At 41.0% G+C, this 24,125-nt stretch overlaps 1 protein-coding gene across 1 annotated transcript in view; it reads left to right on the top strand.

Annotated features, from left to right (window-relative positions):
• Positions 1-14,542, top strand: part of VMP1 (vacuole membrane protein 1) — a 65,702-nt gene extending 51,160 nt beyond the window's left edge. The window contains exons 10-12 of the mRNA XM_054394146.1: positions 296-357; positions 12,329-12,431; positions 13,741-14,542. Of these exons, the coding sequence (XP_054250121.1) occupies positions 296-357; positions 12,329-12,431; positions 13,741-13,884 (309 nt within the window). The 3' untranslated portion in view covers positions 13,885-14,542. The remainder of the gene's footprint in view (positions 1-295; positions 358-12,328; positions 12,432-13,740) is intronic.
• Positions 14,543-24,125: the final 9,583 nt, after the last annotated feature.

The raw sequence follows: 24,125 nt of genomic DNA, 5'->3' as shown, positions 1-24,125 counted from the left end.
AGCTTCTGGGAAGTTCAGTTTGGGGAGGATGCAAACAGTTAGCGCCAGAGGTTCCACAAACACTGCAAGAAATGAAATCTGTGAGGAAGGAGAATAATAAACAGCTTTTTGCTCTCCTGCCTCGTATTAAAGAGTATGGAAAAATAAAGATCTTGAAAGAAAAGAGAAGGGAGAACTGTGTGTGAGTGCTGGAGAGAAGCTGTTTGGTTGGAAAGGAACATAAATTGTCACAGCCCATTGTCTCTGCTTCCCTTCTGATCAAATGCTTCTCTAACTGAGGTTTTCCTTCCTACAGAAACTCTTCGTTATTATAACATTCAGCAAACATATAGTGGAGCAGATGGTGTCCCTCATCGGGTGAGTAATGCTTTGACACACTGATACCTTCACCCATTCAGTGGAAAAATACTGGAGGAGTCAAATTAGATGTGCTGAAAAACTGCGCTTTGCTCCCAAGTGCAACACAAAATTTGGGTCTTTTTTGCAACTTCGTTCCTTCAAGTTCTTCAAGAAAGCTCAGATGGCCTGAGTGTGTAGTACCAGCAGTTAACTTACACCCAGAAATACAACACAGCTCCTCCAGTTATAGACAGCTCCCCTTTTAGCTGCAAATAGTCTGGGGTTTTATGATGGACTTTATTCAATGTTGTAGTGTGAGCATATAACAAAAGAAAATGGAAGAACTGATGTGATTTATGCAGTGTCCTAATGTGACAACAAACATCTGCCATAATTGGAACTACTTTATACATTTTAAATCCTTCAGAAAACACCTGAATGAGAAAATTGGTGAGTTTTATCTCCATTCCATTAAACTTGGGGTTTTTTCATAGGAGAAATGTCAGGGTTTTGTGGATAAATTGATTTTGAGAAAGTTTGTCCTTTTTTTTTTTTTTTTTGACTGAGTTAATTAGTAATTGATTTGAATGAATTGCTTACTTATTTTTAAATTCAAATCTCACTTTAAAACAATCAAACAAACAAAACAAATAAGCAAATCCCAGGTAAGGAGGAAATTAAAAAAAGACAATTAAACCAACAGACTTAAACGTTGCTTCTGAGTTCAAAGGAAGACTGGATACTGAGGATGAAGTGTTAGGCTTTTGCTTCATCTCTACCTGCTCAGTCATGAAATTCTGAGTAATTTTAAGATCCATTGTTGATGGTTAACATTTCCTGCCTGCTAATCCAGCAAATAACATGGCAGGAGTGCCTCTCGGACCGTGCAGGAGTTTCACAGACTGCTTGAATGCAAAGTATGCAGCTTAATTCATTGAAATGTAGGCAACTGGATGAAATCATATGGATTTCATCAAAAATTCGTGCACAGGTCTTCAAAGGAACAATTGTGTTGTGGGAGGGGGAAAGCCACTGCCTGCTTTCAGTGCACTGATCAGATTAATGTTAGGGGTGGAGGTTTTAAGTTGGAATTGTGTGTGTCTAAGTATTTAAATAGAAAGCCTTGGTTTGGTAGAGGGCTTATTTTGGGTTTTGTGAAGGTTTATGTGTTTGGTTGGGTTTGTTTTGTTTAGTTTTTCCTAAACTAGATTCCTAATCTGGATCCACAAAATAAATTCCAAGAGGTGTCTACTTTTCCAAGGTCTTTCACTTGCTACATGGAGCAAATTGGTTGACATTTTGCTATCCAAATCATAATAGCTATTTTCAGATAAAGTCCAAAAAGCAACACTCCTCAAGCGAGGTTTCAAGGGAGGAATGTCTGGAAATAATTCCTTATGAAATATGTAAACTTGAAGTAGTAATGCTGCACACCCAGCAAAAGGAGCTTCAGAAGAAACATTCTGGGGGCACTTCACTAATGAAACAGATTCTGACTTTATTTCTTCCTGATCTTCTGATTGGGCATCTGATTTGTACCAAACTTCAAAATTAATATGTTGCTTTGAACATTATTCAAAAAGACAGAGAGAGAGAGAAACATGGCTCCTTTTAGCCATCCTTAGTTAGCTTTTCTTAGTAGGAACACTCAACAATTTACTGCTGCCTTTTGATCAGCACTGCTGCTAGGTCAGGTATACTTCCCAAGATTTACTCTCCTGCAAATCTTTGAGCCAAAACTAGTAGGGTTTGGGGGTTTTATTCCCTACTTCATCTGTCTTGGAGATAATTTTGCATCAAATTACTTTGAATGCATTCACAAGACCTCTGTTGGATTGGGATTTTATTAGATGGTTGATGTCAGAGTTAAAAAATGTTCTCGGGAGACAGTGAGATTTTTGGAATGTCCTGGTATCATTGACTTTTCTCAAGCTGTCTGCTGGCATTACCTCATCAATTTCTTTTAGAGTGGAGTATAAAACATGTTCAACAATAGCTTGTATTAAATCCCTTGTTATTAAATTAAAATATAGTTCTGTTTAATGGTCAGTAACTTTGTTTTGATCACATTCTATCCAGCACAATGACTTAAGACTTCTTTAGTCTGGGATATCGCTCTTGCACAATAGGGAATGTCTAAGCACAATACTCTGAAATAATGAATGCATTAATATACAGGACAGCTGAAATCTAGACAGAGGATTGAGTTATGAGATAAAGTCTGAGACTATTTGATTTTTATAAGCCAGAGAGAATTTCTCAGTAACTACATGATTCTCAGTCAAAAAGCAAAAATGATTCACCTGCAGACCTGGCTCAGTTGTTTGCTTGTCTTGCTGGATGCTGCTGGCATTGCACACTGAGCCTGCCATAACCAGGCTGGTTTATTATCATTTTGGGTAATTTGATTTTACAGTTTTGTCTAGGTCTCCATTACTGAAGGATCCTAAAATACTCTTTAAAATAAAGAAAGAAAAAGGGGGGACAGGGGGAGAGAAACAAGTGCCAGGAAATTAAGAGGCTGTTTAGAAAACAAAACATTAAGCATTTTTGGTAGGTGGTGTAGAGGAAAAGGTAAGAAGGGTGAGCGGTGGCAGCAGCAAGGCAAACAGCTGCAGTGAGCTTTGTTGGGACAAGGAGGCATGGCTGGACTGAAAGTGGAGCCAACAGGAGTCTGGAAATCAAAGCTGAAGAGGGTTAGAAAGGTACTGGAAGCTCACATGGGGCTCATACTTCTCAACCTGTTCTACAAGTTAATAGTTCAAAGTTGTATTGTTGCTGTTTAAAATGCTGGAAGGGCAAAATGTTTTCTCTCAGGCTGTGTTAACTTTGTGAGCTTTTGTGAGGGAAGTTGATGTCTGAGAGTTGTGTCTTGCTTTCTGTCACTCAAAGGACTTACTGATCAGCCTTCTAAACAACTTTGATGCTGGTTTTAGGCCAAACCTTGCCTGTCTGAAATATTTAATTATCATGTGTTGTGGGTTTTCTTTTGGCTCTTAAATCTTTCCATTAAATTGTTTTGTCTACCTACAGCTGCAGGATTGTTTATGAAGTCACACTGAGCAATATTGCTTTTAAGCACCATCATATTTTCTTTGAAGTGGCAAGTTTTAATGTGGATTAAGAATTCCCAGAAAATTACTTAAAAGAAATAGTCCTGAAAGCACAAAGCATCCACAGAAATGGCTGCAATCAGTTCTGGGTAGATGTTCAGGGAAAAAAAATCTGATTGTTTTTCTTTTTTTATCTTTAAATTCAGCATGCTCTGCTTATGTTGGGTGAAAATTAGCTAAGAGCTTTAGAACTTTAATAGCCATCAAAAAAGTTCATAGAATCCTAGAATGGCTTAGGTTGGAAGGGACCTCAGATACCTACTCCAACCTCTCTGACATAAGCAGAGACACCTCTCAACTAGATTCAAATGCTCAAGGCCTCATCCAACCTGGCCTTGAATACCCCCAGGGAGGAGGCATCCACAACCTCCTTGGGCAACCTAAAAACAGAGGGTTTATAGCATAAACAGGGTTTTTTTTTATAGCATAAACAGGATTTTTATAGCATCAGATAGCATATGGCCTTCATCTCAGCAGCGTCTGAACTTCAGTGGCAAGTGGTAGGGTTGCATCCCTTGGGGACAAATCCCACCCTTCAGGCAGAAATTCCCTCTGACTACTGTTAATGATAAACTCACTCAGCAGGCTGCAGAATGTCTTAATTAGAGGCTGTGGTAGTCACTGAAGGGGAGGTGTGAGCACTGAGGAGTGCTTGTAGTGCACCAGGCAGGCCATCTTCTCAGCAAAATGAGCCCCCGCCTGTAGCAAATGGTGCCTGGCCAATTTTAAGAGAAGTAGAAGCTAATCAATTCAATTAATGAACTGAGTCAATAAACTAATTTGAAGTTTAAATAGAAGCCAGTGAAATGCCTGTTAAAAAAAGTCTGCATGCTTCCACAGATTCCTGGAAGTGAGTTGGTTAGTGCCCTGTTAACACTGGGAAGTGTAAATCAACAAACTGAAAATCTACCCCAAAAGATCAGTGCTTCTGAAGGGGCTCTTAACCTGCTGGGTTTTGTGCAGCAGACTTTCATGCTCCCCAGCTATGCAGGCTGCTGTGAGCAATTGCATGTCTTAAAGGAAAAACAGCTACTTGAACCATTGCCTTGACAAACCAGTTTGCTGCAATTTATTGTGCTGTAATTCTTTGCTTCACAACTTAATCTCAGTTGATTCTTGTGAGGAGCATGATGTTCCTTTCACAAGAAAAAGTACAACTGCTGACTGATGTAACTGGAAACTTTGCTTAAAGATTGTGTTTTTCTTTTCCAAAATAATTCACAATTTAGGTTCAGGTTCTTTCTTTAGAGTATGAGTCAAATAGCTACAGTGATAGAAGGGATCAGTTGTTCTGGGATGGAAAGATGTATATTGTGCCATGGGATTTCAGGGGGCCTTCAGCAAGGGATGACCCCATGGTGTGGCCAGGTCATTTCATGCTTCCTGTGGTGCTGCTCTGGGCAGAGCAGCGTCAGAGGAGCCAGGCCTGATGTGCCAACCTCACCTTCTGACTTGGTGGACCTTTGGTTTGTGTGCGTGCCAGAAAGTCCACATCCTGTTGAACTGGCACCTTCATGAAAGGGTACTTGGAAAGATAGATTCCAATCTCTGTAGTAGAACTGAACCAAAGCCAACCTGAAGTAACAGGGCAGAGACTTCCCAATCTCATGAGAGAACTGCTTCTGGAAGGTTACAGCAACACACCTGGCATTTCTTGGTGCAATAAATCAATGGCTCTCCTCCCACAAGTATATCAGAAACCTGTGGGACTGTGCCCTCACAATACACCCTGTGCACAATAGATCAGCTCTGCATAAAAAAAAAAAAAAAAAAAAAGGCTTTAGCTCCTTGAAAGGGACACAGATGTGGATGAAATTTGAGTAGCTTTGGGGTTGAAAACCTTCCAGTGGATCACAACAGAAGTATAAAAGTTTGTTTGCAAAAGGCTTGTAGGATTTAACTCCGAACCAGCAGAGCTGCTGCTTTCTAAATTGTGTACAAAAATCTATTTTTAAAATACACATAGGAGTTTCCTTACAAAAAGCAATATTGAGTACAGTTAAGAACCAGCAGTTCTGAGATGTTGCAATTCCTATTTTTGAAAGCATTGATTTTAACATAACAGAATGTCCCAAGGGAAAAAACAAATGGTTTGCAGCCAGCTTGGTTACTGTGGGTATTGGAGCATAGCTCCAGGTATAGATGACATCAAATGTGGAACAATTTTAGCCCAGTAATCTTCAAATAAGAGAGATTCTTTCTTCCTCCTGTAAAGCAAGTGAATCTGCCAAGTAGCCTTTTAACCCCCAAAATGTTTCTGTTGGTCCTGACCATAAACTAGATTTATTTTCTGCAGTTCTAGAAGGCTGAAGGCAGATAACATCTAAGTTTCACCCAACGCTCTGAGGCTGAAGTGGTGATGATAGAAGTTGAAGGCTGTGGTTACTCCTCTGATTTGGGAGCCCAGGTCTTGCTGTGAATGCTCTGAGCCAGGCTCCAGGTTTGCTGCAGCATCATCTGTCAGGGCTGAGTCAAGCAGGAGGCTGAGGTCCACCCTGAGTCACTGCAGGGTCCTGGTGTTGGCAGAGCCTCAGGGAAATGGATGGTTTAAATACTGTGAGAATCTTTATCAGCACAGGAAATGACAGCTCATTAAAATACTAACCGTTAAGCCTGTTTAGATCACTGTCTGGAAAAAAATTAACCATTGAAGGTTCAGCTCACTTGAAGAAGAAAGGTGAACAAGTTAAGCAGCTTCACTGTTTGTCCAGTGGCACAAAAATATTGCCGTTGGAATCTGTTTTTTCAGTGGTTTGTAAAATGTGTGGCTTAGAAGGAAGTTGATGCTGTGCTGGAGCAAAGCTTCCAGTTCCTTTGGAGGGAGGGATGGCTAAAAAAACCAAATCTGGTGCTGTCACTAAATGCTGTAGGGCTTTTGAGCTGTGGGATGGATTTTTACACAGATTCATAGACTGCATCAGGATGGAAACGAACTTCAAAAGGCATCTTATGTTCTTACAGGGGAATGGAGAAATGTGAAGCTAATGCAGAGAAACTGTGTGGGAGGAACTAGTGTTGAGTGTGATGGTTTAATGGTGTTTTGCATAATTGTTCAGAAGGTGAAAGCCTTTGCTTGAGCCCTTCCTGTCCCAGCTGTCAATAGCTGGTCTGCTCTAAATAAATTACTTAAAGATGTTGGAGGTACAGGGAGGGAAGGCTCCATCCCAGCACGCTCCCTCCTTGCTTGTCACATTCTTCAGTGCCACTTAACTCCCTTTTTTGTAGAAGGAGATAATCCCTGGCCTTGGGCCATGCTTGCTCCAGGACTGCAGCCTGAGATACTGGATGTCTGCAGGCTTTGTGCTGACAAAAGGCACAGTGAGATTTCCCCCACCCCCACTCCCCAGTTTGGTTTTCTGTTGCTTCCAATCTTCTTTCTCTGTTGTCTTCGTTTGGAGTTGTAGTGCTGGCATTTCCTAAAAGGATGTTTTTCTCTAGCTAGAGTAGCTCACAGAGCTGAAGCTGAGCAAAATGTATACGTTGCTGTTTGTCCCCAGGCTCTGCGAACGTCCTGACGAGGACAAAGTGTACGTGCCAGAGAGTCTGACCCAACCAGCCCCGCGTTAACAGTTAAACGGTTTTTCCAAATTAACAGCTGTGGATCTTAGCAAGATCATCCATAAAACGGGCTTGTGACTCAATATTGCATCACCTTTCCAAGCAGGGCTTCGGTGTGTTGCAGCCTGGGAGCCTTGTTTTGCACCATCTAGTCAATTCCTGCGGTTCTCATTTCCCTTTGGATTGCTATTTCCATGATAAAATAGACTTCCATGTTTTTAAACCTCTGGTGCTTAAATGCTTCTTGTTCGTCACAACTGGGGAGCCGCATCCAGTTGTTTCAGGAGCTGCTGAATAGGGAAGAACATTCAGGACTGAATGCCACTGAAGTTCTTATTTACATTTTTAAATTTCCATCAGAATAAGTGGGGTTTAAGAACTGCTTCATCAGCTGCTTAATCATCACTTGCTGATAGAGGCCTCTAACAAACGAGACAGTTCCATTAGCAGCAAAACCCCCACTGTATTAATGTGCCTAAAATGAGGGCTTCTTGAAAAGAGTTGCTAGCTCCACCGTTTCTCTCTAGCAAAGCAGGTGACTCTGCACGTGTGGAACGTTTATGTCCTAAATCATGGACTGATAGATCTGTTGTGAAATGTTAGGACCCTGCTACTAAACTGCAGCATTTGAGAGGGAATCATACTTCAGCATGTGGCACAGCTTGTAATTATCTGAGCGCTCACAGACTCTGCATGCGTAGGTTGTGAAGTTTCATTAAGAGTTGCCTATACTCTTCAAGATGGAAAAAGAGGCCTTTCAAATGTCCAAATATGATGATTAAATAGAGTCAAATAATTGTTTTGGTTGGAAAATACCTCCAAGATAATTTTAAAAAACTGTTTTAAGGAAGTATTTTTAATATCAATTAAAAAATGCAGTTGATTTGGGGTACTGAATAACCTTCTGCTTCTCGTTAAGCTGGCATGAGGAAAATCACAGGATCACACAATACCTGGGTTTCTTTTTTTCCCCCTTTGGTTTAGTGTTTCATCCACAGGCCCTTGAGAAAACTCCTACCTATAATTCCAAAGAGTCTGTTAAAAAGATTTGTTTCCCCCCAAATCTTTCCTACCACTTCATGACCAGTGACAGCCATCTGAAGTTCAGCTGGTGACAGTCAGCCTTTGAAAAGCAAATGCAGAACTGGAGAACTGATAAACACAGCCTAGCTCCAACTGCAAGAGAAGTTTTAGAGTCATATTGTCAGGCTCTGAATGTGCTGTAATTTTTAAACTAAACCTAGACCAGCTTTGCTTGAATCTCTGTAGTGTTAGGCTTCAGTTAGAGGTGAAGTTTTGCTTTAGTTGCTGGGGGTGGAGGGGGAGAAGTGTGATTTTTTTTTTTTTTTTTTCTTTTTAGAAATCGTGGCTCTTAATTAAATAAGAACAAAACAACAAAAAAATATTCACAACGTAATAACAAAGAAGAATAACAAAGAAATAATAGAAATAATTATAATTAAAATAGATACACTTAAACTAAATATAATATAAATATATTAATCATAAATATAATTAAACTAAATATCATTAAATATATTAACAATAAGTATAATAAAAATAAATATAATAAAATAAATACATTAACAATAAATATAATAAACATACTAAAAATAAATCTTCTACTATTACTAATCTGTTTAATTCCAAATACCAGTTAATACTTCTGTAAACAGGCTTCAGCAGTGTTTTCTACAGTGAAGCAAAATCCTTAATGGGTGTTAATGTTGTAGTATTAGAAAGCAAGTAATGTTTTTTACTGAAATCTATGATTTTAATGAATTTAGGCTGTACCAGTTTTTCTCTGTGTGTCAGTGTAATTTGTTTGGTTTTTTGGAAGTCTCTTTTTCAATTTCAATTCCTTGTGAAATCTTATTCCGTTGTAGCAGAGAACTGGCATGAATGAAAACAAAAATTGGCATTTAGTGTTAACTGTTTCTCAAATTTCTTCTCAATCTAAATATCTTCAGAGAGGTTTTTCCCTAAAAAAATATATATATATAAAAATAATAATTTAAAAAAATAAATTACAAAGCTATTTTTTTTCCCTGAATATTTTTGGTACAAACTGTTTAGTTTTCAAGTAATACACAAGGACAGCAGCACCTCTCTTCCTAAGAGCAAATCCTGACTGCTGTTAACTGCAGCATTAATAACAAGGACTGCATCTGGTGCAGGCTGTCTCGGTGCTTCTTTTGACAGCTTCTGCTGAATGATTTTTGTTTTTTCATTCTTGTTTTTGTTTCTTTAATGGGAGTCTTAAGGAGCTGACTGAGACTTCTAGTTTAAGCCTTTAACAAAGGAGGGCAGGTTGTGTGTTTGGGGTGGGTTTTGTGTGTTTTGTTGTGGCAGATAGAAACTACAAAGTGTGGATGAGCTCAGTTTTGTTGTGCACCAAAGGCCTTTTATTTTGTTACCCTTTAGTATTCTGTATTTGAAAGACAAAGGGTCTGATTTTCAAAGGAAAATGCAAGGAATTAAGCTTAGATAATTCTGCAGGGTTATCTTCCAGCATCTTCCCTCCTGAAGTGGGATGTGTAACTACCCTGTGGTTTGCATCTAGACTCTGAAAGTGCAGCACTCTTGGAGGTGTAACTTAAGTCTGTTGCAAAGTGGCACAGAATTCTGATGGAAATCTGTTCCTTCGGCCTCTGTCTGCTGTGAGTGTAAATCTTGAAATTAACCCTCCTGCTTTGAGAAGAACAGGGTTAGGGAGTTCGACTTCACTAGGGTCAGGATTCCACTCATTTGGTTTTAATTCAGTAAAATGAAAATTGATTTTGAAGACTTTTAGATCTAAGATTACATCTTTGCTTTGGATATTGACAAATGTTAGGTGGCTGATGAAGTGATGGAGTTTTGTCAAACTGATATCATCCCACTGAAATGGGATTTCAAGAGTTTTATTCCTAGTACTGTGAATTCAAGATTTTCTGGGTGTTACTCTGCTTCCTTTTACTCCTTGATTAAATTTGTGCTGCTTTTGGGGATTTTTTTTTCAGTATTAAAGCCTCTGTGAATGTGCAAAATATTGCAGTTTTAGAAGCCAAGGTCCTTGCATTCAGGATCTTGCAGCTCTTTCTTCAATTAGCTTTAATACAGTGAATGTTGTGCACTTAAATCTTAGTCACGCTCACAAAAGAATACAAATGATGAATAAGTGAAAAAAAAATTAAAATACAGTCTTGATGCACCAGGATCTCTTCAAGCTGTCTGAACTTGGCTTTCAAATCTTTGTTTTGTTGTTTCATGCTAACCAGGCACTTAGTTCAGCTTTCAGACAAAAATGGAGGCATTTGGAGAACCCTTCTATTCATCATTCATCTCCCCTCATTGAAATATTCCTCATTTCATAATCATGCAGAAGTTTAAAAGTAAACTATTACCTTTCAGGAGCTTTTCCAGGCTTCCAAGTGTCATGTGAAAAAGAAAAGAAACCTCAAAATGTAACTCATGTTTCAAACCATGACTCGTGTCGATCAGCGAGTGGCTCTGAGAACTTTTACCATGAGTTCTCAGCTTCTTATGGGATGGTTCTGAACCCCCAGAAATCTGTGGTAGAAATTGAAGCACTGAAATCAGTGGTAGAAGTTGACACGGTGGTGTATGAGGTGTCTGGACCAGACCTGGGGTACTTGCTGCTTCCTTTTTTGCTTTCTGAAATGTTACCCATCCAGGCACAGAATTTACTCACCCTTTTGTATCGTGGTGCTGGTGAATCATGAGGGAGGCAATCTTGTTCTTGTAAATACATTCAGAAAAAAAAATAGGCCCCCCTGGCTATTGAAGGAAATTTGGTGGAGGAAAGTGAGCTACTTTGTTTCTTGGGTCTGTGCGTTTTCATAAATTACTGTAATTAGAAAGTTGCTATTTTTAATTGGGCTTTAGCCTGGAAAAGGGAATAAATATTGTGTCAGATCAGGAGACTAAAATAATTTTAAAGATTTGAGATTTTGCCTTCCTGCAGTCACTGGGAGAGGAGATGACCACTTGTACAGCTATGTGTGTGTCTTGGTGTCTGAAGTGTGTTTTACTAAATCCTTCCTGAAGTGTAAAGAATGAGAACTGAGGGGTTGAAATTTAGCTGGTGGTGTTGTTGTTTGCTTATTTTTTAATGTAGACCATATTGATTTCCTTAAAATTAAAAATAAAAATTAATTAAATTTTAAAATCTCAATTCTCTTTCAAATTTAAGTTATTTGTCAGTAATGGGGCTGGATTTAGAAGTGTTGGTGTGGATGAAAGCTTGGGAGCCTTTGGACTGTGCTGGTGTTCTCACCACACCAGCTGGGCTGCTGGTGTTAGTGGTGATTTCTCCTGGATCTTTGAGGGGGGTTTAAGTGTCCTGACAATTATTAAAGTTCCTTGGACCTCCTGCAGAGTAGCACTGTGTGTAGACGGAAAGAAGTCACCGCGGTTGTTTCAGATTAAGGTCAGGACGAGCCGTGGCGTTTGCAGGCAGGAAGTTTGAAGGCTGCTGCGAGTCTGTCCAGCACCTTCACGCCGCAGAGGTGGGAGAGGGTTCTTGGTTCCCTAAGCACAACTGTGATCTTTACACCGTTAATGCAAGGAACAAGGTGTTCAGTAATGTATTGCAGCTTTTGTGCAAGTCTGCCATAAACCATGGCACGATTCAGAAGAGGGTTCATAGTTCCTCCTTTGTTCCTTTGTTAATCACTGACTTGTGGGAGGCGCCTGCAGAATTCGCTAATGCATTCTTTTTCGGTAAGGATGACGCACAGATTGTCCTAATAAGGACTTAGTTTGAGAAAGGGGCCGGCTCCTCTGAGGAGATAGGGCAAGTCATAGGGCGAGCAGTTTCTTTTTTAACTGAGGGATGACACAAGCACAAGTCATTTCCTTATTAATCGGTTCAAACCAGTTCTTACAGGAACTGCTGGTGATAAATGTGGGACCTCTGAGAAGTCATTCATTTGATTCTCAGCACTGCACCAGTGCACAGCCTGAGCTGGCTTCTCTGGGCTCTAAGGAAATGCTCCAGCTCACAGCTTCTTTCTCTCTTAGCAGCAGTGTGTTGTGTCACTGCTTTGCTCGGAAAGATTTTTCTTTTGAAGCACTTTTTGAGGATCTGGGGAAACGATGTCCCTTTCAGAAGCAGCAGATAAAAAGATGAAATGCATTTGATTTGGTGTGATCTGTTTTCTTAAGTAGCAATGCCCTGCTGAGCTGTAGCTCAGTCTGAACTTTGTTCTGTTTGGGTCCAAGTGGTAAGTTTGGAAAAAAAAATAAATTTTTTTTTTTCTTTTTTTTTTTCCTTCCCTATTTTGTCTTGTTCTCTGGGATGAACTTTGCATCAGTGCTATTCCAAGTATAGGTCCTTCTCTTCAGAAGCCATTTCAAGAATATTTGGAAGCTCAGAGGATAAAACTTCACCACAAATCTGACAGTGGCATGCCACAGGTAAGAACTTCTCTGCCTGACTCCCTCTCTCTCTCCTCCCCCTCTCTCTCTCTCTCCCCAGTTAATTTTTCCCTTTTCTACCTGTCTTTTGATTTGTCAGGTTTACCAAGGTAACTCGTGTTTCTGCTTTCCAAAGATTTGCCCAGGGAAATAGATAAAAATCTCATTTTGAAAGCAACCTGGGAATTAAAATTAATACTATAATTGTATGCAGCGGGATTTAAAGCTCTTGGGGAATAAAGAAAACAGAGTAAAGCCAATGGCAAGTCTTGTCTCCTGTTAGCTGCCTGTTTAGAAAGAGAAATTTAAGCAGGAAAAAAAAGTTGGTATCAGTGTGCTGCATCGGCACTTCAGAAACCAGGAGGATCTATGGCCAGTAAGAGAAAATCCCCAAACCTCGAGTGTTTGAAAGGAAAATTAAAATACAGCATTTAGAGTCGGTACAAAGGGGCAGAAGTGTCCTTTTATAATAAAAAAGTATTTTAAAAAAACAATCCCCCCCAAAAAAGTCTTTTAAAAGACACATCCTGAATTTACAGTGAGGACAGAGCAACTTTGACATGAAAATCCTTCAGATGGCAAAGCATTTGTAGATAAAATCCATTCATCTAACTCAGATTTCACACGGAATACTTCTAGCTCTTCAAAATATTTCTTTGCCCATTTCTTACCACGAAAGATTCAGTCAGGGAGGATCAGGCTGGACTAACTAAATATTCAGATTCCTTTTGTGCAAACTGGAGTAATTGTTGTGCAGTGCATTGCTGCCCTCCTTTGACAAACATAAAATCCAAGTTGAGAGTAGCCGTGGAAAACGCTGGAAGTGGAGCTGCCGAAGTCAGCTCCTGGTGACACCAGAAGAATCGAATCGTAATGGGGAGGTAACGCAATATAGGAGTTTAGGAGAGAAACATTGTCAGTCAATGGCCTGATTATTTTCTCTGTGATGAACATGACAGGGAATGACAGTCAGGGGTTGCTAATTCTGAGCTCTGAATTGTTAGCAAAGAAGAAACGATACTGGGAACAATAAATCAGGAGCACACTGGTAAGGCTGGAGGATTCCTCATCTGCCTCGCAGTGTGTTTGGCAAACCTTCTTGCATTGTCTTTCAAGGGACTAAAATCAGCTTCACAGGGGGACCTGCAGGAATCCTGTCAGCTTGCACTCGGTTCCTGTTTTTAATTTGATAAATTCCATCATAAAAAATAGGTTAGGCACTTCCCTTTCACGCAAAAGATGGAAAATGCTCCATTGTGCTTTCCACTAATCTTCATTGTTCCTCTCTCCGTCTGTTTTGTCTCTTCAGGGGGAAAACTGGCTGTCCTGGATGTTTGAAAAGTTGGTGATTGTCATGGTTTGTTATTTTATCTTATCTATAATCAACTCCATGGCCCAGAGCTATGCCAAACGACTGCAACAGAAGATGTACTCTGAAGAGAAAACCAAATGAGCTCGGGAAAAAACCCCTTGGAATGGGTTTTAGCAGACACATGACAGTTGACACACATCTTTCCACATGTCTAAAAAAAAAAAAAATCATCATTATTCAAAACGGGGGAAAACTTTTTACCATCAGATTTTTCAACTATAACAAGTTTTTATTTAATTTGGAAAGTAATTTGGATTATTAGAGCAGACGTTTCATTGACAAACTTAGAAATGTTAAGGTAAGGTATAGACAAAGCTTTCCAGGTCTGAGCTGTGTTACACAGGATGGGCAACTGGATGTTAAGGACAAATGTTGTCCACCCAAATTACTTCCCAAACTGATGATTTAATCCTCTCCATCTCCTGATTTAACTCCTGACTGACCTAAGGGTAACTTTTAATTTCAAAGGGTGGTGGCCTTTTTTTTTGCTTTTTTTCCATAACTTTTCAAGCCCATCAAAATGTATATAAATGAACAGAGATTGGATACAAACTGTTGCATGTCCCCTCCTGGTAAGGCTTTTCCATCTGAATTCTCCAGTGTCCATTGCATTGCACGTGCTCTCGGTTGGAAAAGCCACCCTCTTAAACTTCATGTTAGCAGAGCTGATTGATGTCCAAATGCTGAAAGCTGACGTTTTTTATTCTGTATATTTAGAATGAAGTGAAGATAAAACTTTATAAAGGCATCTTTGATCATTCCAGAATTTCTTGTGTCAGTCTTTTTGAGCTCTTTCTTTTCCTCTCTGCTTTTGTATGCTCAGTTCCTTTAGTTTCTTTATTGAGCCTTAATCCCATGAACCTCATGCTTTACTCATCCTTCCTGCACAAATGGTGCTGAAGCCCTTTGTTCTTTTTTTTTGTTGTTGTTGTTCTTTTTTGTTGTTGTTGTTCTCTTAAGACCTTCTTCCTTAGCAGAAGGAAGTAGAAAGGATGTAACTTTCTTGAAGTATGGTTAAACCAGACAAGTTAAATAGCTAGCAGTATTGGTTATCATAAATTCTTCTCAAGTGATTGCCACTGATGACAGCACCAGAGGCAATGAAGGAGAAGAGAGGGGCAGAAAAGAGTCCAGCTGACAACAGATTTGATTTCCAAGCCAGCAATGGTGCAGAGAACCTTGTAGAGAACCTTAACATTAGGCTTTCCAGCTATTTTAAAAGCATTGTTGTGAATGGGTGTGTGTTCCAGCTCTAATGTCCATGAGCATAATTACAATTAAATATTCCCTCTTTAGTAAGTAGATATCCATCCCACTGCCACTGGATCTGTGTTACTGCTCTAAGAATCTGTAAACTATTGGTTTTCATTTTTATCCTAGGGGTAAGTAACAAGAATTCATTTGCCTTTCTTCATAGAATCCTAGAATTCAATTAACGTTATCCAAAAGGAGGCTTGCGAGCACACAGTAGGTTACATCTTGCTCTGGCTTCGATTAGCTTTCTCCCTGTGTTAGGTTAGGGCAGGTGTGTGGAGCAAGGTGTGGGGACACCAATGTTGTTCAATCCTGCCTGAATGTCCTCTTGTGTTGCCAAGCGTCGTGACATCTCCATGGCCGTACCATCCTGTCGGATAGCTTATCAGACTGATGTTGACTGTTGGATCTCATGGCAACAACAGTCGGTAGGCTGTCTGACATTTTGGTATCTCTCATCTGACCGTTTGCTCATCCATCTCCAACTGTTTCCATTGAACATCAACAGCACATCAATGTTTTTTAAGTTCAGGTGGAAGTGAGAAGTGGCGGCGGAGCAGTGCACGTAAGGAACGCTTTTGAAAGTTTCCCCTGGGTTGTGTGTGAGGTTTGGAATGTTTCTCCTCTACGCTGCATGTAGAACTTGGAACAGTGTTACTGAAGGAGTGGGGGAGGCTTTTAATTGGGGCTTCCCTCAATAGAGCTGCTGATCAGATTAAAGGTAAATACCTGGGAGTCTGAGTGCTGGACAAGGTAGTTCAAAGCACAAAGACCTTTCATTTGCCCCTGGGGGGTTTTAAAAGCTGAACTATATTTCTTAAATCTTTGCCCCAGCAGCATGTTCACTCTTGGGCCTAAGTATTGTCTTTGAAATAAATTAGCAAAGAACTTGTTCTGATACAATGCACACTCCAAAAACCATAGCTCTGGTTGATGCTTCACTTTTTTCAGTCTCCTAAAACTTTAATTGTGCACTTTGTAGGAGATCACAGCAGTGGCTCAGGGCTGTTTGTTTCATTTGTCTTCGGGCTTCTTGGATGAGCCAAACAGCAGTTTGCTACTTTCCCTGGTTCTGGTGGCAGCTTTTTTCCTCCAATCTGCCATTCACCTTAGGGAGCCTGGTATTTACCTCACACAGTTCTGGCAGTGTCTTAAAGCCTTTTGTGAGAGTAAATGACATGCTGAGGTCCCTGTGTGCTGTCAGATTGAAATGAGGAGACTGTAACAGTAATTAAAAAGGCTGAAAACCCTCTTCGCACACCTCAAGCCAATAAATTTTATCTTTTTAAATGCTTTAGCAGTCTCCTCATAATTGTGCCTCCTGGCCTACTGCAAAATCTCACTAGACAACTGGAAAGCTTTCTCCCACTTCTATTTCAATATGTTTACATACATCTAGAGCAAAACCTACCTGTTTGTATGTGTCCCTTCCGATGAGCTACACTGTTGTTTGGAGGCTTTTTAACACTGTTTCAAGAAGGGCCTGGTGACTGCTTGCTTCTCTATCTGTTCAGCTCCTGGGAGATAATGAGACTTGGTAAAAGGTTAAAAAAAAAAAAAATTAGAAAGTTCTGCAAACCTAATGAGACTTGCAAATGGTTTTGTGTTTGCTTAAATAAACAAACAAATAACTGTTTCCCAGTGTTTATTTCAGCTGGATTGTTCCCATTTCTCTATATTGAGCTATTTTAATGCTGTGAAATTTGTTGGCCCACGGTGAGTGTGATCTAGAAGATCAATCTGCAATTGCATTTTGTGGCTTTGAAGAAACACCCAGAGCCTTCAGGATTTCATCTGAGAACACATATTTTTTGTTCTCTTAATCCAGAGCTTCCTTTTTGTTGAACATATGTTCGGTGACACAGTGGAAGCAGCTTAAAGTGTGTTAGCAAAAATCCAAAGTGGGCTCTGTGGCAAAAGAAACCATCTTGGCACAGATCCTTGGGTTAGCTGATTCTTCTAGCAGTTTAGACACTAAAAGTATTTTGCCTGTTTTTTTCCTTGGGAATTACTGAAAATCACACAGAAGTAACATCGCTCCCAACAATTAATGTTAGTTAAACACCGAAGATGACTTTGAGGTGATAGAAATTTCTTTTTCTCAGTCTTCTTACCTGTAGAGCATGGCTACATCTCTGCTTTCACCAGTGCACTGTAAGTAGGAAGCAAAGCAGAAGGCTGACTGTATTGCCAGCCTGAGAGTTCAGAGCAGCACAGCAGAGCTGAGGTCAGGTAGGATTGCAGCTAATCCTCTTCTTGAGTCTCTCTTGCTTGCTGCCTGACCTGTGCATTGTGTACTTGGAAGGCTATGTGAGATGTGAGCATGCTGGTGTGCCCCTCTCCCAGGCAGATGCAGTGTACATCAGGGCAAAAACTGTGTTGGTGTAAAGCCAAAAAAAACCTCACACTGCTCTGTGCCAGGCTGAGCCAAGAGACCAGCGCAGGCAATGTCAGACGAATCATCCAGTCCCACACTTCCCTCAGCTCCATTCAAAACCATCAGGACATCTCCTGCTCCCTGTTTCTGCTTATAGTCTCTTGCCTCCATCCCAGTGTCACACTGAGTTTCTTGTTAAAGCACCTCCCTCTGAGATCACCCAGCTGCCTGTTCATGCTAAAAGATACTTGTCATTAATACTTGAAGATGGCTTAAAGCTGTCCCAGAAAGTCCTTCCCTGCTGTGCTTTTGGGTTTCATTATTTAATTTGTTCAAATCAGCCTCCCTCTCACTGCAGGCAGTGCTAATTGCAAGCACAAATACTGGGGATGTTTCCCTGATTAGCAAGCACAAATATAAATATTGGTGAACAGAAGTGATTGCAGGTGTAAAAGTGGTGAATTGGGGGTGTTGCACAGGGGTGAAAGTAATTCAGATTTCTTTGAAGCACGTGGTTAAAAAATACTTTGTAATCAGCTGTTAAAAGGTTGGAGGTAGTTACAGACAAGGGAATTGAAATTGCTCTCCTGAGATTTAAAATTGTGGAGTTTTGACTGTAAATTTGTGTATTTGATTTTGGTTTTGGAGAGGAAGAAGAAAAACCAGTAAAAACTTTGCCCAGCCTTTTCCAGGTTGTAGCAGCAAGTGGAGGGTGAAAGTGGGAGAGCAGTAATCCAGGGAGAGCTTCCTGCTGGGCTGCCTCCCCTCTGTGAGAGCAGGCCAGGTGAGGTGAGAGTTTAACCTCTGGAGCTTTAGTGGAGGTTGTAAACTCTTGAGGAAACAGAGAGAGAGGCAATTGCCTTCCTGTGAAACACCCTGCTGAAGCATTCACAACTAGACTGAGGGTAAATATTTGCATGTGCTTTTGCAAACTCATTTTTAAAAGGATCAGACTGGAGAACTGTGAGTTTGCTGTGACTTTCCTAATACAGGGCTCTTAGCTGAGAGCACGAAATGCTGGCATTTGTTTCTTCATTTCACTTGCTTGTGGATGCATCCACTCAGCTCTCCTAAAAGACAGTGAAATGCTGGGTTTGGTAGTGGTGAGTGGGGGAGGCTGTGACAGCCTGGATTTGTTGGCCAAAGAGTGAAAGGAGCTCAAATGCAGAAACTGTCATCAACTGTCCAAAGGCTGACTGGCTCCATCACCTCCCAGGTAAGAACAAGCTGGGAGAGCCCAGCAGTCCTCAGCAGGCTTCTTGGGATGTGTCAAGGATTCAGCAAAATGGTATTTTGGCTAAAAAAAAAAAAAAAAAATGCTGGCAGTTACTCTGTGCTGAATTTCAAGTGAGAAGGCTGTTGAGCTGTTCACTGCTAGTGATGTTCAGCTGTGGTGAAACAAATTGGACCTGTTAAATGGGCCAGGCTTTGGTTTAGTTTGCCTTTGGCAGTGCCTTTTACAGTGCTGGAGGGGATTTTTATTCTTCTTCAACCATGGAACAATTCAAAGAGCATTGACCACACTAGCACTAAATCAAAGGTCACCTTTCCTTAAACCTCATTTGTTGAGCTGTTCAGATATGGAGAAGTAAGCTGCATCTTCCGTGTTCTGGGGGGTTACTCCCAGCTTAATTGTTTTGCTTTCCCAAGAAGCTTAAATGAGTTGCCCAGGCAGCTGGTAATAAGGAAGCTGGCTGCTATTTCCTGATGAAAGGCAAAGGATTGGATTTGTCAGCTCAGTGTATTGTTCTCTGCTCCCCAGAACTCCCTGCAAAGCCACACCCTTCTCCAATGGCCTCAGACTGCTCTTCTCTCTTTGTACAACCTGGGAGTTGGTGTCTTCTCTGGCGACTGCTGTGCTCTTCCTGCTTGAGGAGTCCTGCCAGGGGCAGGCTGTGTGTTTAGTACACGTGATTTAAGACTTAACACATCATGCTTTGGGGTTTTCTGGGGGTTTTTAATGTTAATGTGTGATAGGTTAGGCCACGCAGGTCTGCTGATGCGTCCTTGTGAGAGCTGGTTGGAACTTCTTGTTTCCTTGTGACCTTGGTAGTGGCACTTAGATGCTTTTTACTGTGCAGTGTTCAACTTACCTCAGAGATCTCTCAGATGTAGGCAAATTATAGCCTGGTTTTACACAGGATTGTGACCACAGTTATGACTGATGACATCAATCTGTAGGTAGTTGCCTGTTACCTTACTTGGGTACCAACTGAGCTGTGTGACATTTCTGAGGTACAAAACCTTTTCCCTTGGAAGGTGTCAGCCAGAGCTCTGACCTACCTCAGCACCAGCACTAGCAGTGTTCAGTGTGCCTGGGGAGGCTAAATTCTGTCTCAGATCATTTGAGACAGAATAAGAAATAATTTGAGATTAGCTGTGTTCCCCAAAACTTGTTCTGCCTGCATGCAAAGACCTTGTGGTACCCTTCTTTTCCTTTCATATTGTCAGGAAAGGAACTGGCACTTGTTTTGCAGAGTTCTCTGGTCTGTTTAGAATCTGTGCTTCACTCAGTGCCTTGTTTACTGCAGCTGTTTTCTCGAGAGCTGGAATATTTAGGATATTTTCATAACAACATATTTCTCTGATTCCTTGATTTTTCTGTCTCGCTTCAGCCCAGCTGACCTCTTGTGACATACAGTCACATGTGGCCATGTGTGTTGCGCAAGGCTCTAGGTGGGGAGCAGCAGGAAGAGAAACTTTTCAGATGCCTAAAGCTGGTATTCAAAGTAATGGGTGGGGAAAAATATTCTAAGTAGAATTTCTACTTGATCTTTGTTCATGCAATTGGTATTTTATTTCTGTTACCTCCCTTAACTTCTATAGAAACCTGTCTTAAACACTTCTACATGCGCACAACCACCACGTGGCAAATCACACTGCAGCGTCTGTGCATGAACTGAAGTTGTGAGGGCTGCCCAGGAGGAGCCTGGGGATCTAAAGGGAGGTGTGAAAATCTGCTCTGTGAGCCTCTGGCAAGACATTTCAGCTGTGACAGAGAGAGGATCATTTATTTAAGGGAATAAGGAAAGTGTTAAGTGTTGTTTGGCAGACCTGATCCTGAGAGTCCTAGCTTAAAACTGTCACTGGTGTCTCTTCTCCTCTCGGTCCTTCCTGTAGCCCTGTCTGTCTTTGCTGCTCATCAAGTTTGGGGCAAATTCAGGCCAGTTGATTGGAGTTTTGTTCAGCTCAAACAAGATCTCGTGTACTAAAGCAAGTTCAGGTTTCTTTTTATAATGTCACTGAAGAACAAGCTCCCCTTTCACAGCACACATTAGAGTTTATTTGTTTTTTATATAGGAATGCTTCACTCACAGCACTGAGTTTGTGGAGAAGCCTGACTGAATCTTTCTAGAGGAAAATAGTGTGAAAGTCTCAGTTCATGTCTGGAAGGGAGGGATCAGAAACTTTCTTCTTGGGTGAAAAATATTTCATTGGATTTATGTTCATCAGTTGCCCAATTTATGTTTCTATTTTATCAGGTGCATTAGGTTCCTTGACTGAAATTTGGCTTAGGAAGGAGAAATTGCTAATTTGCAACATCAAATAACTACATAAATACAGCTGCTGACTAGATGACCCAGAGTCAGGTAGTAATAGAGGCTGAAGTTGCCCCAGGTCAGGCAGGAAGGAGATTTCCCAGCTTTTTCTTTGCAAGTAGCAGAGAGGCATGAGAGCCAGCAGCAAGCAGGCTTGCATGGAAATATGTCTTCTTGAACTCAGCATTGTTCTGAGCCATCTGGAGAGCAGTAGCTCTGAACCACTGCCCAGCTCTCACCATACTTAACTGAGGATATTCTAACAAGCAGCTCCAGCCACCCTTGCCAGCCAAGCACAGAGGCAGGGTTTTATTACACCTTCAGCGCGTGGGATAAGGCTGCTTTCCATTTGGCTCCTCGCTGCTGTTCTGCTTACATGCTCCTGTAAATGATCTATTACGTATTGGAGAACTGCTGGGCAAAAGTTCAAATTAAATCATGCCATCTGACCACAATTACACCATTCTCAGGCAACTAAAGTGTATTTTTGTGTGTGTGTGAGCCTTTAAATAAACATGACACTGTACATGTAACCAAAGATGTACAATAATCATTTCTGTAGAGCGTACCCATTTGAATGCAAATACACCACATCAGGTGGTATTTAGTGCTCATCTCATAGCTCAGGGAAGCTCAAACAATGTTTAGTCTGTCTTTTTCTCCTATTATTCAGTGCCTTATTGTAGTTGGTTTCCCTGCTTGCTGCTCTTACTTTTAAAATAGGAGCCTTGGCCTAGAGAGGATCCTCGTTGTACTGATTTCTCTTATGGTGTCACTCTCCTGTGTTTTTTAAATGCTGCTTTTAAGACTTAACAGGTGAGAAAGTTTCTGCAACCTGACTTACACAGATAAGTAGAGAGCCCTATGGCTTTGTTTTATGGAGCCATAGAACTGTTCTGGTTGGAAGAGAACTCTAAGATCATCAAGTCCAATCATAAGCCTAAGACCACCATGTCCCAAAGACTCCCTTTAAAAGTTCCTGTACACTTTATCAACAGGAATGAGGGCACCCCTCAGGCTCCTCTACTCCCAGCTCCCTCAGCCTGTCCTCGCAGGGAGATGATACACTGCTTTCAGCATCTTTGTAGCTCTGCTCTGGAGTCTTTCAAGTAGTTCCCTGAAGCCCTTCTTGAACTGAGGGGCCCAGAACTGGACAATATTCCAGGATAGCCCTCTGAAAATTGCCTTGAAATGAGCAGAAGCAGCTTCTCTAAATCTCTCCTCTCAGGCTCTTTTTACCTTTTTCCAGCATGCTCCCTGTGGCAGTAACATTTGGCTGAACACCACCCTCTTTGCAGCTGTTCCGGGAAAGGGTTAAGGAGGTTCTGCTGATTCATGGAGGTAGGTGACTCATTACCCCACCCGGACAGAGGGGAAGTGGCTGTCTAGAGGGAGAGGATTCATACAATGTGGAGCCAAAAGGGACCATTGTGAACTTGGGAGTTTGAAAGAGCCGGAAGGGCTCAGGATTGTCAACTCTCCATCCAGAGGAGCTAAAAGCTGAGTGTCCAAAGCTGTGCTTGTGGAGTGTGGGCAGAGGTGGGGTAGGAAGCCAGAAGCAGGGTAGGAAGCCAGAGGCATGAGGCTTGAGGAGGAGGCCTCCACCGGAATTTGCCCTGATAAAGCTGTGTCTGAGCTGCCCTTGAAAGCAGTAGAGGAAAGGCAGCAGCTCAGTTCCTTTGGGGACGGTTTTTGTACTGTAGCAGATCCATCAATCCCATTCCTGATGAGTCTTGTGTGGTTTATAAAGTGGTGTCCAGCAAAAGACAAGACTTCTTCAAGGTATTTGAGAATATTCCCTTTTGGATTTTTGCTGCCTTGTTTCATAACATTTATCTATGCAGAAGTAAATGAATTATTCATCTGATATCCTTTTGTACCTTAATGTTTCCCAGTGCTGTATCAGCTGGCAATTTGGATATAGCTTCCTTGTTATTGACAAAATCCTGGTTGTTGTGGAAACCACAGATTTTTGCCCTTCATCTTGAGCTGTTTCAAGTTTAGTAAATCTGTGCAGGAAATCCTTTTGAAACTCCTTTCTATATTTACAGTAGATTCTATCTTTTCTGTTCTGGTAGTCAGGCTAACCCTAGAAGCACCAACATATACTTAAGTGCAAATAAAATGTATCTATAACCACCTTAGTGCCCTATCACTTCCCAAATAGTTAAAAGTATTTAAACCCAACAGGTTAAGTTTTGTTCCTGTTTTGGGTGGGGGTTTTTGTAGCCCAATAAAAGTTATCCTGTTCATGAAATATGTCTGCTGTAGTCAGAGGCCTTGAATCAGCTTCCAAGTGAGCTGCACCTGTCCGTTACAAAACACAATAGTGAGATTTGATGCATTGTTCCTTGGTTTATGGACATCCTGTGGGTAGTTTGCCTAAAACTAGCTAGGTCAAGGGCATTGGTGCTGTGGTTCCTGCCTCCAGTGAGCCACTGGCTTGTGCTGACCTTTGATCTACCTCATTAATTTTAATTCCTAATGAAATAAAGGCCCTCTGCCAGGCTCTGACCATTTACTTCATTAATTTTATCAATAAAATCACAAGTGACTACTCCGCCTTCTAATGTAGTTGGAGATGATAGTTGTTTAATAATAGCCATTCACTTCTTGTCACTTTGACCCATCCTGGGAAAGAAAAGAAAAAAAAAAAAAAAGAGAAATCCAGCCATAGCTGAAAAAATAAAGGCTGAGTTTGGGAAAGGGTGTGAGAATTTCAGAACTGAGGTCAGTCATGAAAAACACCAACAGGAAGAAGCCCGGGGATGCCCAAAACAATTCCTGTCAATCTTCTCCAGAGCAATGAAAGGGATTCTAACAGCTCCACCTCCTTTCTTTTTGTTTTCTTTCTGGGTTTGATTTTTTTTTTTTTTTGTTTTGTTTTGTTTGGTGGGGTTTTTGGATAGTTTGAGTAATCCATCTTCAAAATGCGGCTGAAGGTTGTGATCCTCTGTTGCTGTTTTGGAAAACTTTGTTTTCCCCTGGAATTAGGAGTATTTCCCTGAATCCTAACTATGAACATGTCCTTAGGGAAGTAGTCTTGTTAATGAACCTGCCAGGTTTTTTTTTTGAGCTGGACAGTCTTTCCCCCTATGTTTCCTATATTTTATAACCAGAGATTAAGGACATTTTTATTTTGCTTTGGGGTT

Source organism: Indicator indicator, chromosome 30 (genome assembly GCF_027791375.1).
Source record: "Indicator indicator isolate 239-I01 chromosome 30, UM_Iind_1.1, whole genome shotgun sequence".
Taxonomy (NCBI): Eukaryota; Metazoa; Chordata; class Aves; order Piciformes; family Indicatoridae; genus Indicator; species Indicator indicator.
This window is presented reverse-complemented; position numbering and strand designations above follow the sequence as displayed.